Here is a 19,457-nt window from a genome sequence, read left to right as displayed (position 1 = left end):
CCCTGAGAATTGAATGCATGTTGTTTAAAAACGATATAATATTCTTTGTATGGTTCATCTGTAATGATAAATGGTTCGACGTCTTGCGAGATGAACGCACAATTCATCACAAATATGGTTCCAGTAACTACAACTTAAATTTGAAGTGGAAAATCAAGCACCGGCATGGAGACACTTAGTTGTATTATGTATGTATGTACCAAATGGCCCATGGCTCACTGCGACTGCTCTTTTAACATGTTTTGACATAATTATTACATCGTTTTGTCTCAAGTAAATCTTGCCAAAAAAAGATTTATTTTTTGACCCCACATCGCCACCACTAATTTTCGTATAGTCCCTTAATTTTGCTATACCTTACTTTATCTATCCCGTGTTAGTTCGCTATTAAAATGATGCTGGAGGTAGATCACAACGACATGACTTTCTGCCTCTGACGCAGAGTCAGTGCGATTGAAATAAAAGCTCAGTCACCCGATGAAGCTATTGGCTGGAAGCCTTCAGGTCCCTGCGCACTGGCGATGGACCTCTCTTATAAACAGCGTTCACACTGACTCTGCTGACTGACACCAACTGTGTGGGAACATGTCGCAGTACACTCTGGGAGGTAGGACGCATTAGTGTTCTTGAGCGTGCGTGTTTCTTACTTTTACTGCTTTTGTTTAGTGTCTGGCGTTTTTGTTTTTATTTCAATTTTTTTTCCCGACAGAAGGAAAAAATCCAAATATCAGGAAGTAGCACCGATTTCATTAAAATCAGTATCCTGCTAACTTCTCCAGTTATACTGACGTTAGCTATTAAGAAGAGCTGGAGTCGGAGGAGTATGCTGTTTATAGGGAGAGCGATTTTTATGCACTCACACACAACTGATGTGGAAAGAGGCTGCAGCCCAGTGGGAAGGTCTCCCTGATTATGTTTGTTTCAGATAACGTTGTATGAATAAGGACCAAGAGTTTGTAAACAAATACAATTTAAGCCCAGAGGTTAGAATAAGCTTCTAATAACTGTCTATGTAAATGTATTGCACGCCGTTTCCCATGTTGTTATTGCTATGATTAAGTCAATTGCACCTGCAGCCTAAGATCACTATAGCAGCAAAATACAGACACATGCTGCAGGACTAAGATTTCTGCTTAAAATGCTGAATTGGCACAGCTCAGGTTTCACCATTACCGCCTTTGGTTTGGTTATATCAATCATGTTCACAGGCTGGTGATATTTTAGAGCAATTTCATCAACCTTTATATTCTAACATCACTGCTGCACTCTGCTATGCTTTTTTATCTCTTAATGGAGACTGCCTGAGGAGGCTCTTTGATGCACTGAAATGGATCTGCATTGACAGTTAGCACTCACTCGCTTTGACAGTGGTTTAGTGTACACCACATGCAGGGTGCTTTTACTATCAGATAAGTCTCATTTGATGAGATGATTTATCTGTGGTGCTTATTAGGACACACCCCTCATTATAAGACAATCAAATGAGATTTTGTTCATTGTTTAGCTCCTTATTAAACAAATCTGTTTTTATCAAAGATGGGGTGCGCCTAAACTCAATAGATACTCCTATATTTTAAGCTAAACTATGACAAAAAATATCATAGCATCTCTTCCTAATAAGTAATGGATTTTATTTATAAGTGTGCGGTCTTTTATAATAACAGAAACATTAGGCTTTTCTCAGTGAATGATTTTCATTTTCATTCTCATTGCTGGCTGTTTACCTTGTGATGGTCACTGGCTGAAGCTCACAGCTTTCCAACCTTGTTTTCACCACTATCCACCAGTGTGTCTGATGCATGAGTCATCTCCAATACACCCTCATTATCTGACGTTAAATGGACATCAGGGTTCAGCTTTAACAGCCTCAATCTCAGTTGCTCTGGCAGCTCTGTCATGATTTTATACAGTGTATGCTCAAACCCACAGAACTTTATTTTCAAGATTTCCCCCCCCCTTTTTTTTAAAGGTGTTAATCGCAGTATGTAAACCTTAATTTCAGGAAATCTGAAATTTGATGTAATAGTGCAGCCATAACGTTATCTGTGATCTGAATATTTTAGTATTAGCCCTGATATAATAGTTTCTGTGAAGTGCTGGAACACACAGAATAAACATGTAGAGTAATGTTGTCGATTTGTGGGACAAAATGTTTAATCCAACTTGTAATGGATTTTTAACTGGTTAAAATCATAATGCTGACCATGAATGTGTACTCAGCAAGATGCTTAAATGATGAATGCAAACACACACACACTGCATTAAACTTTGCTTTGGATCAAAGCAGGAGCAGTGACCATACCATTTATACAATTATGATTATAACCCTGAGACATTTCCTCTTTAATCTCATCAAGGACGCACAGGGCAGACACAACAAGATCATGTTTAGAGTCAGATGTCCTAAGATCGTTCATAATGAATTTGGCCTTATTTCAGATTTGTCTTTACTGAAAAGCACAAAACTAATTCGATTTGTAGGTTTGCGGCAATATTGTCTTTCACGCTTTTGTCTCTCTTTTCCCTCTCTCTCTTTTATTTCTCCCACTTGCTTTCTTTTTTCCTGATCACTCACAGATTTACTTTCTCAAGTTTCTCATGACCACTACAATAGTAACCCATGACTGCTTTGTTTTCTGTCTGTCTAGTTCATCTGCAGATCCTGCTGGCTGTGGGTCTGGCTGTGTTCTGCTACTGTCTGGTTCTCGGTTGCATCCTTTGCTGTCGCAGGAGGAAGAGTGTTTCATCGGAGGACAAGGAGGCAGTTTTCTTGTCTCCTCCTCCTGTTGAGAGTGTGACTGTGACATTGACTCCATCTCTGTGTACCCAGCCTGTCAAGCAGCAGTACGAGGAGCTGGATGGGGACGTGTTGGAATTCCCTTCCTCTAAAAGCAGCTCTTCTCCCTCTGAGGATGACCTCACTGCTCTGCCCTTTGACCTCAGCCCTACCAGATCAGCTGAGCTGGTGCAGTCACATGGGTCTTCTTTTCCGATGCGACGCCTAAGCACCCCGGCTGTTCCCTGCTCACCCAATAAAAGTCCAAGTCATGGCAGAGCCTCTCTGCCGTCCCTCACTAAGCTGAGCCTGGTGTCCAAGTCTCGTCAGGCAATGGGTCGACGCAGCACCGTGAGCGGTGAAAGTTTTCTTTACAGTGAAAGCAGTCAGCTAACCACTAGTGCTGCCACATTTCCCAAACAGCAGGGGGAGCCCTGTCTATCAAAGTATGGTTCTAACTCTCTCTCCATACCCTCCAAGCCAGCTCCTCTTCTGCACTTCTCCTTGCTCTTTTCCTCTGTCTGTGGCACCCTGATGGTCAACATCCTGGGGCTCTCAGGGACCAGTCGAAGGCGCAGCGGGGTGTTTGTCCGGGTCAGCCTTCCTCCCCTCTGCCCCTCCCCTCAGCAAATCACCTCTCGGCGCCGCAGCCTCAGCCCAGACCTCCACAGCCAGAGCTTTGTTCTGCAAGTGGGCTCTGTGGAAGAGCTGCACACCTGCACCTTGAGACTTGCTGTCTACAGCAGGGACTTCTCAGGCCTAAGAGAGGCTGCGCTGGGGGTGGTGGAGCTGCCCTGTGAACAGATGGATTGGGAGCCTGACACCACCACCACCTACACCAGGCAGCTCAGCCCAACTAAAAGCAAGCTAAAAAAGGTATATCATAATTGGATCATTTCATTCAATTGATTTCAATTAAGCTTTCAAGAGCGTGTATGGAGTAAGAAAACACACAAAAGTGCTTTGGAAAACTTTAGTCAAAATGCTGTGAGCAACTGGACCTGAGAACAAAGTTAAAGTGTCTGCAGAGCCTAGTAAAAGTGATGAAAATTGTTATCTTTAGACTTTGTTTTTTTGTACGGCTTTAAAAAATTACATATAACTTTTATTAGTGAGCTTTAAAAGTGCTGGCGGATTGTCATACCTTCAGACAAAAGCAAGGCAAGCCATTTCTGGCTGGTGCGAACACACATGAGAGTGGTATGGTTCTTCTTATCCTACACTTAGCAAAAAAGTGAATTTTAAAAAGAAGCAATCTCTAACATCACAAGATGTTATAGTCAGCTAAAGATGCAGCATGCGTTGCAAATCTTATGAGGCTCTTTCTCAAGTTCTTTTGGGTCCTGTCAGATCCAGTCATAATTTTGCACAGACCTTAGAACTATGGTAATTGAAGTTGGACCCAAACCGATACAAAGTGGACTAGAATGTGTGGAACAACCACCTGGTACGGGTCGGGGTCGCTGACAGTATGTACTTTTGAACTGGTCTCCCTGATCTTAGTGTATGTATTACGTTAGCTAGGCACGCAGACGTACAGTATAAATAGCACATATCATATTTCATCCATGAAGGAATGTAGCGTCTAATCAGTTCTCCCATTAGCCAGTTTTCCACTGTTGTTAGTCATGGTGACATTGTTGTTAGTGACTGCAGAGCAAACAAGCAGAGTGCAGCAAATTGGCAGTGCGCCCACGCCGTGCCCTCTGCGGCTCTGTTGAAAAACTGCCAGAGGGCATTAATAACGGGCTTTTGAAGGGAGGGGGTCCTGATGATTCAGTGGACGTTACTGAGTCAGTCATCCTGATTTTTGCCAAAGAGACGAGCTGTGTGCTCGGTGGGAGGCCAGTACAATTTCTCCCATTTTACAGTTATGTGAAAATCAGAATCAGGTGTACTTACCTCTGGCCCTCCTTTCATGTCCATGTATGGTTCATCCTCATCTACACACACACACACACACACACACACACACACACACACACACACACATCATCACCTTCCTCTTTCTCAATGATAGCAGCTGCTGGGTGTGAATGTGTGCAACTGTGAAAGCAATCCCGATAATTCTTTAAAGAGCGGGTACGAATAAAGGGGCTGTGTAGTAGTGACTACATCTTTTAATGGAGGCACTTCCTGGATTTATATATATATTTATATATAAACACAAGGTTTTGTAATCAATGTAATGGCACCAACCGGTGTATTGCTGATTATTCATCTGGATTGCATTACTTGTTTTGACATTTCATGGGAATAGGGGGAATGAGGTGGCAGCAATGTGGGGACTGTGCATCTTATCGTAAAAGGAGTCTGATGACGACGGGGCTGCTATTGATGTCAGGATGATCAGCATTAAGTTTTCTGAGCATGCAGGCTCTTTTCATACGTCATACATTACTCCCGTCAAATGGCTACTAACCTCAGCTTTCTATTGTCAGTGTATGATCGTAAGCGTAAGAATAACTTTAGGAACGCTTTCGTACTTATCCAAATACTCATGCTGAGCTAACACTGTCTCCTAGGAAAAACGTACAACTCATTTACAAGTTGTGAAGGAAACGTGATGGCCAGCGGAGTACCTTTTCTGTTAAGATAATGAGTATATTTAGTTAATTATCATTTCTGACAAGAGACAAAAATGTTAAGTATGATGCTCACTGACAACGTATTTCATTTGTTATCCACCCAAATATCTTGTCTTCCAATACTATATCTGCTTGTAGTGACAGCATTGTTCAACTTTTTCATGGTTATGTTTAGACACTGGCAGGACAAGGTTTAATGTGGTCTGGTTTAATACAGTAACTTCAGACATAACGTGTTAATTAACATTTATCTGAAACCACGATATTTCTCTAACCTTTACTAAAGTGCTTTTGTTGCCTAAACCTAACCACAGATGGGACTTAGTGCATAAATGATTACTTTTGTAATCACAATGTAATTTGGAAAATTTGGTATTATGCAAACTTAAATTCTAGCTTGGGTGAGCAGTATTCCTGATCATGGATGGCTTTATGAAACAGTTTTAATCACTATGGCACTAATACCATAGGTGTCATTTACACTGGAGACGCTGGGGACATGTCCCCTCCACATTTTGAAATGACTGATTATGTCCCTATCACTTTCTGAAAGCATTTTATAAAAAAGGTTCTGAAAAATAGTTTGCAGTAAGAAATGTTAACCTAGAAATGCTTTAACAAAGGTTTATTTGCGCAATAAGAAAACATGCAATGCAATTTAAATATAGTTTTCATTTCATGACATTTCCACCATAAATTGGGGCAGAAAATGTTTAATGCTGAAAATCTTAGTGCTACAAATCTTCTTGTCTTGTTCTCGTGCATCGTCACATCTGGTGACCCAAAAGTATCAGCACGCTCCTAATCTGAGCCCTTATGTCCCCACCACTTAATTAATGCCATATCTTGCTTGAAGAAAGTTGAAAATACAAACACACCTGACGGGAAGCAGTCTTCTTACCAAGTGAAATGATGAAAAGGTCAAGCTGGTGTAAAGTAAAGATGGCACACAATTTCTTCCTTGCTTGCATGAAGTGCTGTTCAGGAGGAATACACTCAGGGCTGCCAATAGTGGTCCGATGTTATATTGGAACAATACTTTATACTGTAACATTAAATTCATTTTTGTTGTAGCTTTCAGCCACCAGCACCACCATAACCCTTTATTTCACTGCATTGCCAGCAGATGGCAGTAACCTGGAGGTTGCTAGTCTGTGTTCTTTAACATTCATGGGCTTAAGAAGCCTCTAACAACAGAACTAACTTCTGCACTGGACGCTCCACCACTGAAAGTTTTCCAAGGCGCTCACCTCTCTTGTTTAGTCTCTTATCTCCAAATGAGATTTTCACTCTCCTTACAAGTCCATCCTTACCTCTGAGTGAGTCTCCATTCACCTGTTGGCAACAGTTCATCTGTGTCCATCACAATATCACCTACTAGTAGATTTCTCATCGGTGAGTGCCAACACTGCGTTGCGGTGATGTTGTGAAGATACTCCCGTTTCCAGCAACTCCACAACTGCTCTGCCAGATACTGCACGCTGCGCCATCTTTTCACTCTGTACAAGTCCTCTCTGGGGAAAGTGCCAGGTGGAGGCAGTGCTGCGCTGGATTTCATGTTGATCAGATGATTGAGGGTGAGTTGTGGATTGTTCAGGTTATCCACCGTGAGGGGTCGACTGTTGACTATGGCCATGGCTTCATAGAGTAAAGTCCTTAGTGAAGCGTCGTTGAGTCTGCCATGGAAAAGTGATAGAGTGGAGCTTAGAACATTCCTGACTGTCTTTATCTGTCGCTCCCACATGCCACCTGCATGACTTGAGTGGGGCACGTTCATGACAAAGTCACATTGCCTTTGAGAAAAACATACTCAGTCTCTGTGTATCAAGCTCTTTTAGTGCTGCCTTGAATTCATTCTTAGCACCAACAAAGTTAGTGCCTTGATCACACTGGATCTGACGGACTGCACCTCGAACAGCAATGAAGCATCGCAGGCCGTTGATTAAGGCGTCGGTGGACAAATCCTCTAGCATCTCGGTGTGGATGCCCCGTAAGCAAAAGCAGGTAAAGAGCAGGCCATATTGTTTATGCTGTTTCCGTTGTGACAATAGGACCAAAGCAATCCATACCACAATATGTGAATGGTGGGGAGGGCTCTACACGTTCCACAGGAAGATCAATCTTCCTTTGGCTCTCTGGAAGTCTCCTGAGTCTACGACATACCACACACTGGTGAATGTATGAAGCAACTGCTCGGCTCATTCCAGGAATCCAAAAGCCACTGGATCTGATTTTGTTTGTGGTGAAGCCTTTTTGGTTTGTCTTTTCGTGTTTGTGAGCTATTATCAACATTGTCACATGGTGCTCTTTGGGGATGAAAATTGGATGTTTGAATGGGTCAGCAAGGGACGAGTGGCAGAGTCTTCCTCCCACCTTCAAGACATCAAGGTGGTTCAGTTTGTTGCGACATGGTAGTTGACTTTCTTTGTTTAACAACTGAATTTCTTTCTCGTATGCTTGACTTTGCAGATTTTGGATTATGACACGCTCAGCGTTCTCCTGTTCACTTACTGTAGTAAGAGCACTTGAAATAATTTTCTTAGCCCGTTGCAAAAGGCGGGCCACAGCCTTGATGGCTCGGGACCATGATGAAAACTGTTTCTGTGGTTTTTGTTTGCAGCGTTTGTACCTTTTTTTCTGGATCTCCTATGAATAGGTCTGGTACTACATCCTTTGGTGTAGATATTTCCATTTCCCAGAGGAGCATAGGACCAGTGAACCAGTTAGATGTAAGCAGTTCATTTACAGTTCTCCCTCGGGAAGCACCATCTACCGGGTTTTCATCTGTAGGGACATAAAACCATTGCTGGGGAATTGTTTTATGGCGGATCTTCTGGACCCGGTTGGCAACAAAGGTGCGAAAGCGCCGTGCATCGTTATTTATGTAGGCTAAAATTACCTTTGAGTCTGTCCAGAAGTACTTTTTCCCATCAAAAGACCCAAGCTCCTCTCTGAGCATGTTGCTGACACTGACTGAGACCACTGCTGCGGTTAATTCAAGCCTCGGTATTGTGATCAACTTTGTGGGAGAAACGAGGGCCTTTCCTATAGCTAGGGAACAGTGAATGTCTCCTCTGTGGTTCCTGTCTCTCAGATAAGAGCATTGACCGTATCCGCTGGTGCTCGCATCCGAAAAGTGGTGAAGCTCTGTTTCTTGAGACCTCTCCAAAGTTGGCAGGTATGAAACATTGAGCTCTGTTTATCTTCTCTAGATTGGCAAAGTTGTGTCACCAGCTCTCCCACCGTGGCTTCAGCATCCAGGTGTGGTGTTGAGCAGCCCACAATGCTCCATCCCAAGCCTGTAAGGATGGCATAGGGTCGTCGTCTTTTCCTGCTAGCATCTGCCTAGGTGTTAGTGCTCTGGGACAGTTGTAGCCAATTAAGAGTCCTCCTTCACAGCAAAGGAGAGGTGGAATCTTATCGGTGATTGTTGTCAAGTGAGGCCATTGTTTTGCCGTTTCATGAGTGGGTATATGATCACGATTCACTAGAATGCAGTCTTTTGTGTATGAAGGAGGTAGGTCGATGTGAAAGCATGAATTGTAGCTTCTCACACGAAGTCCACAAAACCTTTCACTCTTCATGATCATGCTCTCTCAAAGCATGGTGGTAAGTTTCAGTTTCACAGGAAAGGCATCTGCTTGTAATTCCTTGCTCACCTGAATGTGCTGTCGCTTTGAGTGTCTAATAATGCATAGACAAGCTGCTCCTGGGATGGATTTGTAGCAGAGGACACCCACACAGGGACGATCATGGAAGTGCTGCATGACTGACCCCCTCTGGTGACGTTGAGTGCCATGGCTACTGTGGTTTCATCTGCTGCGTTTAAAGCTGTGTTCACAATGGATAAAGGCCTTTCTCTAACTTCATGTTTTCTGTAGTTTTCATCACGGAGACAGGTCGGGTGCCTTCCCTTGCACACATCACAAGTGTGGCAGTGACAACATTCCTTGGCGCTGTGACCTGGTTTCACACATCCGTAACACAGCTTGTTATCCTTTACGTGTTTTCGTCGGTCCTCAAGGGACCTATCCATGAAGTCTGGGCACTTGGGGAATTGATTTTGTCATCTTTGCACCACAGACAGGGGGGCCTTGATCTCCCATTGCTTGGTGGCGATTTATCACTGTTTATGGCAGTTTGAGTGTTTCCCTTGTGTTTTTCTTGCCATGGGATGGGTTAGATGTGTGAAGAGCATGGAGGGAGGTGACTGGGTTGCATGCTATCTATGCTTCTACTGACACAAACTTTCCATGAGGGCTATCGTAACTTGGCGATTCCAACGGGATGCTACCCAATCAGGAACTTTCTGTGTTAGCTTTTGGTTTTCCTCACAAACCCTTAATATTTCTAGACCCTTCACATGAGGCATGGCTTGCAGGCAGGCATTTAGGAAGTCTGAGAATGCTCTTAACCCTTCTGCATCTTTGGACTGTATTTTTGGCCATTTTGATAGTTTGTCCCTAAAGGCTCTTTGGATGAGAAATGGCTGACTGTAGCGTTGATTGACCTTATTCCATTCATCTCTGTTTGCCTCTTCATCATTTCAATAAAAGGTGCCTTCAAGGCATTTGTAAGCAGGGCCACTGATGTATTTCTATAGGTAGTAAAGTTTATCAGCTGAAGAAATACCCTTACATGACATGAATGAAGCCTTCCATTCAATGTAGAAAATTGGGTCTCTACTAAATACCGTGGGCATTGGCATTGGGGAGTCTGTTTATGGCTATGCTGTCATGGATTGCTTGGGCCAGATAAGACACAGATCAGTTGGGGGCCCTGGTGTGGCATGGTGAGGGTTTTGGTTGTATACTGGGGTGTTAGGAGTGATCTGTCTGATGTTCTGCTGTATGGGCTGACTATCAGTACCCTATCCAATTTCTCTGTCATATATCTGAAGTCTGGCTCGAGCAGCCTCAACATCCCTTTCTGCCTGTAGAAGCTCTAATTCAGATTTCTGCAATTCTAATTATTTTTTATGTTGTTCCTCCATTTCTCTTATTTTCTCCCTTTGATTTCTTTCTTCCTGCATTAGTTTGTATTGAGCCTCCTTAGCAGCAAGCTCTGCGGCTGCATCAGCCCTTTTTGCAGATATGAGCATTGATTCTGAATGGCGACTGGCACCTGACTCAGAGGCTGTACCATATATGGAGTAAGCATAGTTGTGAGCTAGTAGCTGACGGAGCCGGTGCCTTTCACACTCACTGCATCAAAGTCGCCATCTACTGCTGATAGGCGTTCATAGATTAGCTTTATAATGTCTTTAGTTACAGCCTCATATTCATCAATTTTGCGTCTTAGCTCAGGGGGATGGTGTGGCCCGTTCTCTTATTTCATTATAAAGTCTCATGAGATCATAGCCAGTTCCGTTTCTGATATGTCTATCTTTAAATTTTCTTTTGATATTCTGATTTGATTCATTGTTCGTACAGGCTAAGTAGTCTTTTTTCCTTTTTACTCAGTTCCTCCTTTTGGTATGTGAGTATTTTCTCTGTGGGCACACTAGTACGTTCTGAATGATGTGGTAATGTTAACCCATCAGCGACATCCATTTTGTGTTTAAGTTCGGCTAGTTGTTTTTTCTTACATTCAGTTAACTCCTTTAGTTCCTGCCTTGACATGCCTTCATATTCCTCTTGATCAAGTAAGTCTCTACCCTCTTAAATTTCCATTTGTAGCTTATGTATCTGTTCCTTTATGCCTTCCATTTTGAGCACAGTTGTATTACTCACCGTTAAGCATCACACTAGATGTTGCAACTAACTGCTCTGTATGCCGTGTTCCAAAGGCAGCATGATGCAGCGGGTGCAGGTCAAGCTCTTACTGTAGCACATCCCTCCAAAAGATGGTCTGACACTTGAACTGATGATTTTAGATTTATTGGAAATCCCAAAACCAATGTAAGAGCTGGTTTCAAAAAATAAATAACTCAAACAACAACTGCATTAGCTACCTTACCATATAGTTTCAGAGCATTAGCATAGTTTAGCACTAGCTCACAAGCCTAGTATTAGCCCATTAAACAAACAGCTATAAACAGCTTCAATTGTTCAAACTACTTCAAAACACCACCAACATGTTAATATTACAGTATTATGATAAATATTAACCTTGTGCCTCTTTAAAGGGGTGCTAAAACATTAAATCTTTCACTGTGTGTGCATGTCACTGTTTCTCCTCTTTTCTGTCGCATATAGCAGGAAAACTGGGTAAAGGGCCAGCGGGTGGCTTTCAAAATAAAAGCACCTCTAGTCAGAACAGGAAGTAAGACTCTAGGGCTAAAACCAGGTAAAATACATAATAAAGCCGACTGAAATGTTCAACAATTAATATGTAGAGCTAAACATATACTGGGTTATTTACACATTACTTGCACAGATACATCTCTTGTCTTTAATATAAATGCATTTTGCTTCACATTAAATCACCATTTCTTGTAGCTTATAGTTTTTCAAATAGTTCTATAAAACAACCAAATACTGGGGTCAGATATATTCATCCTGAGTTTTGATACCTCCACTGCCGCTTAACCATTCAAGATTTTGTTTTTCAGTATGTGACGGGTTAGCCTCCACAGGACTAGACAAGGCCAGCAAGCTGGATGTGCACCTCCTGTTGTATTATTAGGAAGCTGCGGCTGCCTCTAAACAGCCAATGAAGTGACCAGTATCAGCTGGAAACTCAAGTTTGATGAAAGGTTGAAAAAAACAAATCCCTTGCTATAGCTTTAAGGTTTGTTTTGGCAATGTTTGTTTGCAGAATAACGTCTCTGCTTTTAAAAGGCAGTGTAAGTGTGAGTGACGTGTGGCGACGTGCTAGTGACAGAGGCACTGAACCGAAACACACTTGTTGGATGAAATCGCCTTTACACTCTGCTGCCCGGCTTCAGCAAGCTGCTGGCGGGCTAACAGTCAGCCAGTTGACAGAGCAGTGTGACTCACCACACCCCAAACAATACAAGCAAATGAGATCTGACATGAAATCAGATGGAAATTAAAATTATACTTGCACATTAGATATTACTTTTATCCAAAGTGCTTTAGTGCATGAACGTATGTATTATTTTAGGATCGGTGGTCGAATTGGCAAGAAACGCTCAACTCTGACGGATACATGCAAATACTTAAATTGATTGAAAACATGATACAGATTTACCCAGCGGAGCTCCTTAGGCAGGTCAATTTAAAATGCCTAATGAATAAAAACTGATTGGATTTTGGATAAATCCTTCACATGAAAAAAAAGTATTCGGATTGAACCATTGATTCTGACAGTATCAATCCATTGGTCGTCTCATTCGCTGACAAAACTAAACTTCTCTTGGCTTCTTTCCTTGGTTTCATTTGATTCCCTGCTTCTCAAATGAAGAAGGGAACATCTGCTGAGTGAAAGAGGAAATGTTTCCCCCTCTTGCTGACTTTCTCTTTTTCTTTCCTTCTCTTTTATCACTTGGTCTTTCCCTCTTTCTTCCCCTCAGAGTGTGAGTTCTCAGGAAACATTGGGTCACAGGAAGAGCTTGGTGTGTGTGCCGCGGGCTTTGGGCCAACTGTTCATCCTGCTGCAGTACCAGATGCTTGGCCAGCGCATCAAGGTGATGGTCCGAAAGGCAGACAATCTGACCAAGCTCACACGGCTCCCTGGAGCTCCAGGTAAGGACCAAAACATTTCAGAAACTTGCAATAACTCATTGTATGGACACAGGCAGGCAATAGAAACAAGATTAAACACAATATGACAATATAACATCATCATCATCACCTTTTACAGTAAGTTGATATCATGAACTTGTCAGCAAACAGTTGCTTATTTACATATCCAAATGTTTATTTCAGTATGTAAAATAAATAGTGCACAAATAATACAACATTGGTTTCACTAACAGTATTTCTTTTAGTAGCTTACAGTTATAGTTACTTAGTTAATTTGATTAGTTATTAAATTACAATATTGCAAACAAAATAAAACATACTTCTGTTAGCTTCTGCTATAGTGTTCTTAGATGCAAAAATTCTTTATACGGCTCAGTGAACATTACAAGCTCTACAGTACTAAAGAGTCTCTGCATCCCAGTCTGTATTTTCCTTTCTAGAATTTCACATTAAAGCAACTGTATTCTGCGTTTTCTGCATTTTTGGCAAACCAATCAGCAAATGAGTCAAGATTAAAAGCCTTTGCCGTCCTTGATCCAGAATTTAGAACACCCAGATTGCTCAATCTCTCACTGGTTATGGTGGACTTGAGGTAAGTTTTCACCAGCTTCAGTGGAGATAACCTGTGCTCAGAAGAAGCACTACACACTGAAGTCGTAGCTTTTATTTTGAAGAGTCTGAAGAGCTAAAATAAACACTTCTTTATATTGCACAATGAAAAGTGCCAGCTCTACTGTAGGGTCTCTGCATCCCAGTCTGTATTTTCTTAAAATTCGGCTAAACTGATGTAGTTCATGCCCCAAATCATCAATATTTGAATCATATAATCAGGCAAATGAAGACAGAGTTGTCTCTTTCACAAATGCATCACTTCTTGGATTTAGAGCTCGGATGTTATTCATAATGGATGCTATTTATTATGTCACAGGTTCTCTTTGAAAACGTCTGTTAAGCTCATTGAGTATCCGATCAATTATGATGTAGAAACAGGCTGTAAAGAGGCTGTCTTTATGTGGTTCTGATTCTCTTTGACCAACAGTCGTCAGAACACAATATTCACCAAGTTTAGAGCTTAGCCTCTTTTGTAATTCTGCAGCTGTTATATTGCAGTATCACATTGTTGAGAAATGTTCAACACTTGGTCCCACAAGTTATTAAATAATGACTCCTGCCTAAAGTCAGTCAATGTCTGCAGTAAAGCTTCAACTAAATGAACAGCATTTGAAAAGTTTAGATGAGGATTGTAACATATAATCATCATCATTTTGTTTCTCCCAACACTTTACAGTGTGTAACAAGATGCACTGTGAGTTCAAGATCTATCTGTGCCAGCAGACCTCAAGCCAAAATAAATCTTTCATCATTTCATTCTTGGGCTATCTTTTGCAATACATGTTTAAGGGCAGGCAATCAATCCATAATGTTACGTTGAGCTGTAAATCGCCGTGCCCATTGAGTGTCACTTAAACACTAGAGTTCTCTTGGTGCACCTTTGTACATCTCGTATTGTTAGCCGTATGACCCAGATGTGGGTGCATACACATATAGTTTTTCTAGTAGGGAGAAGAACTCATCTGCCTCCCCAACAGCTTTTCCTGTATCTACTAACACTAAATTTAGACAGTGATTATTGCAATGGATGGAAAATCCACATTTCTCTTGCTCTTTGATTCTAGCCTGGACCTGGGAAAGCTTACCACTCATGATGGCTGCACCTTCATACACTTGCCTAAAAGGTTGTTTTTGTATTCACGATGTTCCAATATGTGGATTCTTTTTTCAGTAAGCCCTGCTGCATCTAGCCTCTTAGAAAATGGAGAAAACTCTTCTTGATAATTCCATTGAAAAAGCACCTGAGTGCTAGAGAAATCTGTTCTCTTTTTTCATCCTCAGTTTCATCTGTTGCACTTCTTCTGTTTGGACAATGTCTGCCAAACAATCAAGAACCTCATTTCAATGATTTTGCTTGTGTACTTTGCATTATGAATAGAAGTCAACCTTTTTTTAACAGCTTCATCATCGTTAGCTATTGTCTCTAGAATTGCCCTGAAATTCCCTTTATTATCTGAGACTGCAGAGTCTTCGTGTCCTCTTTGAGCAATGTTTTGTGTGGCAGTAAGTAGCAGCACTTCCCGTATTGTTTTTATATATTCCCAATTTTCTCTACCCTGTTTGTTATGTTCCTCTTTTAGGACATTTGCTAGAGTTTGCAGTAGTAGTTACAACTCTATGATAGTCCCTCCATGTAATGATTGGTTTTTGGTGCTTCTTCCAAATACTGTTGCGAAGCTTACAACAAGCATTAATGCAATCAAAGTATTAGCTGTTTACACTGGCTGCTATTAAGTTAACTAGTCAACAACAATAATATTTCCTGAGCCAATAGTCTTACCTTTTACAAATAAAATTGTTTTGCTCAGATTCAATTCTTCGTGGTAGCCTCACAATGTTAAGCTTTGATTCTTGCTTCTGGTAAGAGCAGACAGGTGGTTGGTAGCCTACTTCCTTTCGAATCGCACTTCAGCACACATCTATACAGCCATACAACCAAAACAATGAGTGGAAAGACGCTAAAATGCTATAGAGTTTTGGGGAACTGCAGAGTCAAGTGATTATTCTCTGTGGTAATTTTTCAAACATTTGCATAGAGCTTCTAAACCTCACCCACCCCACCTCATCCATAAATCTATATAATACATGACAATCTGGGAATGATAGACCAGCTTCCCAGACCATGTCAAAAACAAACAAACAAGCAAACAAAAAACACTTTATGAATATTGAAATGTGTGGTGCTGAGTTTCATAGTTAATGAAATGTATTACCTGAGCCAGGGGTGGTGTATGTAAGCTTTTCCAGCTTTAGGTGTACAAGCCTCAAAAGACATTCAACTCAGCATGTACAGCAACATCCATCCATCATCAACCGCTTTCCTGTGTACAGGGTCGCAGGGGGCTCGAGCCAATCCCAGCTGACATCGGGCGAAAGGCGGGGTACACCCTGGACAGGTTGCCAGTCCATCACAGGGCCAGACATAGACAAACAACCACTCATGCTCACACCTAAGGCTAATTTTAGGGTCACCAATTAACCTAGTCCGCATGTCTTTGGACGGTGGGAGGAAGCCAGAGCAAACCCACACAGACACGGGGAGAACATGCAAACTCCACACAGAAAGGCCAGGGCAACTGGGGTTTGAACCCACGACCTTCTTGCTGTGAGGCTAACCACTGCACCACCGTGCCGCCCGCCAGAGCAACAACTCCTGGTTAAAATGTTTTAAAAAATATGGACTCTTTATGATCTACTAAGCACCAGTAGAACTTTGAACAACATCCACAAACCTGTGCTTGGTGTAGAGGGATAAGAGCAGGATATTACTTTGCACTTTGCAAATATTGTTATTATTCTCATACTGTAAGCTGCAACATACATGAACACACTGGCCGACATGTAAACTGCTCATAAGGTTTACAGCCTCTGTCTGTATTCTCCTCTATTGCTTCAACCACAGTCAGACAGACCGGATCCCTGATTGGCTTGTAGCATAATCAGATTAGGAACTGATCAGCCTGGTGTCATTTCCCCTCCTGTCTGTATCATATCTCACTGCATCTGATTTAAAGCTTTGCTTTGTTTATGTTGGTGAGGAGAGGAGGAAGCAGGAGTTTCTGTCATTCTGTTCTGACAGTTAGGTGGCCAGCGGCTCGGTGGTCAGTTAAGTCCTCTTGTCCTCTTGTGAGTTTCAGAATCAAATAGTTCCTGAATTTATCAGGATATACGCTCTGATTCTTGTCTGACAATGACACATTGCCTTTTAATTGCAGTCAATCCAATTAGCACGCAGGAATGGATTTTTAAGGGAAATCAAGTGATGATTCAGATTTGGAACAATGACAGTGGGCATACGTTCAGAGAGGGCTGTGAGGATGTAGATCAACGTGGGTAGACCGTTTCACGTGAAGGTGAAAACATAAAACACAAGACTGCAGTGACTGTACATGCACTTATTAACGTCAACACCAACCAAAAATGTTAATGTCTGTGACTTTGCTGATCCTTTTTCATTTCTTTACCCTTGAGAACGAAACCTGAAGTTGACATAAATAGAAAAAATAAATGAACAAAATCATGGCCGCGGATGTCATTTCTTTCACCACAGACCACTACGTTGTCATAAACCTGCGTCAGAATGGGAAAGTAATTGGTACAAAGGAGACCAAAGGGGCCAGCGGTCCAAACCCCGTATGGAATGCTCCATTCCTGTTTGACCTGCCCTCTGGTGATATCACTCAGCTGCCATTGGTCCTTGAGTTTATTGTCATGCAGGTAGGAAATTCTACATTATATGGAAAAGTCCCTTATAAACATTACATATTAAACAGTGAAATGCAGTTTTATGTTAATATGCTTAGTTGGTAACTGAATATGTTCATACTTGTGTGATTTTTAAAAGACATCTCTATGTATCTACAGGGCCGTCTCTACACTAAGAGCAGTATTCTGGGTCGTGTATTGATTGGCAGCGATGCTTCAGAGGCGGGACAAGGACACTGGAAGGAAATGTGCAGTCGGGGTCAAACAGAGACGGCCCGCTGGCACACCATCCAATCAGAGTGACTGACTGAGCTGCTGTTCCTCCTCCGCCCAGTGAGTGAAACACAGAGAGGTTTTAGTCAGGTGGGAATAACATGCGAGTGGGGTGCACACGCCCCTCACTACTAAGTATTTATTTTCAGTCTTTTTATTTTTAGGTCTGTTGTGGATTTTCGGTAACTGTAGCAACTTTGATAGTTTTCCATGTCATATATCAACCGATAATGTTTAGGAATTAAAAAAACTGGTAACTGCTGAGAGACAAATATCCAGGTGGTCCATGAGTACAGAGCTTTTTCCATATCAACATGTTCCCGATATTGCCTTTGTGATTATTTCCACTGTGACTTAAAACTGTAGTCTGTATAACTGTATCATTGTGGTTATATGCAACTTGTGTTGATGTTGTGGTACTGTTTGTATTGTGCCCAGAGGCTTCAAATGTTAAAGCTGATTAGAACTTGTTAGATCAAAACTTTGACAGTTACCCAGCATATATGTTGCCATTCTGCTCATAATTTGCAGTGGTGTATTTCTGTGCCAGTATTCATCCACATACTGTAAATACCTCTTCTTGCTAATATGTATGAGGCTGTTACAGTGGCCTCACTTTGTATGGCATGCCTGTTTGGTTTTACTGTATGATGTTCAGTTGTCTGCTAATGTGTAGTAATTGCACAATAAAAGATTTCAACTTTATTCACCAAAAATGCAAAACAGATGGATACAAGAATGAAGAACCACTTTGCAAAATGATTGAGATCAAGCAGCAGCATTACCAAATAACATTATTGACTGTCTATAATGTGCTATTCATATACTGTGGCTCTCTTGGACTTTATTACTGGACAACATTTGCAGCAGTGTCTCAAGTGGTTTGATTAAACAGGCTAATACAAGAGAGGCTCTAATGAGGAATAACCTGATTGCATGATGACTTTCAAAAACAACCAGACTGGCTTAGCATGGACTGACAGTTTTGTCTGCAGTCATTGTAACATTACAAAATAAACGGAAATAGAACAAGAAATGTTAATTAGTGTAAATAGGAATGCCATGATACTCACATTAATATATATATATATATATATATGTGTGTGTGTGTGTGTGTGTGTGTGTGTATGTATGTATGTATGTATATATATATATATGTATATGTATATATATGTATATGTATGTGTGTGTGTGTATATATATATATATATATATATATATATATATATATATAGTATATGCCTTTTTTCTGGTCTCTTCAGCAATAAAAACATTTTAAAGGTCAACATCACATTGTCCAGACTAAAGATTTAAAAAATATCTTGTCAGTATTTCTTTGTAACACTTTCATTTCAATATTTAAAATAACACCTGCTCTAGGAGGAGGTTTGAACATAACAATTTTTAACATTTATTCGGCACCCTTCACACATTTAACAATGACAGAAATTGTTATGTGTTTCAATAGTAGCAAGTAAAAATGTTTGTCTCCTAGAAGGAATCATTGTTTGTATTTATAGTATATTGGCCATGTTGGTGCCATGTCTCAACAGTTTCAAACTATTTAGAACAAATTGACATATTATAGAAATGGATTTTGCCAAACAGATGTGTATTTTATTGAGTTTAGGTGATGCCCCGGCTCTGGCTGTGATGAAGTCAGCAAACTTGAAGCTTGAAGAGTAAACAGTGGAATAATTTTAATGTTAATATTATCAGTAAATACAGTGCTTCTTTTAATTTGACAAGTCAAAATGTTTCATATCAGCTTTGAATTGCAATGTATCATAATGTTATTTCTGTTTTACTCATTAATTTCTTTTGAAATAGGCCCTTTATATTCCTGTAACATCA

The 19,457-nt window shown here is 41.1% G+C and overlaps 1 protein-coding gene across 1 annotated transcript; it reads left to right on the top strand.

Annotated features, from left to right (window-relative positions):
• The first annotated feature begins 430 nt into the window (after positions 1-430).
• LOC119889805 (synaptotagmin-4) lies at positions 431-18,306 on the top strand. Its single transcript, XM_038700638.1, has 5 exons — positions 431-607; positions 2,649-3,652; positions 12,842-13,013; positions 17,176-17,342; positions 17,490-18,306. The coding sequence occupies exons 1-5, from the start codon at positions 586-588 to the stop codon at positions 17,631-17,633; spliced, it is 1,509 nt and encodes a 502-aa protein (XP_038556566.1). The 5' UTR covers positions 431-585; the 3' UTR covers positions 17,634-18,306.
• The last annotated feature ends 1,151 nt before the right edge of the window (positions 18,307-19,457 follow it).

The sequence above is a fragment of the Micropterus salmoides genome, unplaced genomic scaffold (assembly GCF_014851395.1).
Source record: "Micropterus salmoides isolate LMB-PRFRI ecotype aquatic unplaced genomic scaffold, ASM1485139v1 Ms_hic_scaffold_6, whole genome shotgun sequence".
NCBI lineage: Eukaryota > Metazoa > Chordata > Actinopteri > Centrarchiformes > Centrarchidae > Micropterus > Micropterus salmoides.
The sequence above is the reverse complement of the archived record's forward strand: the minus strand, read 5'-3'. Positions and strand labels throughout refer to the sequence as shown.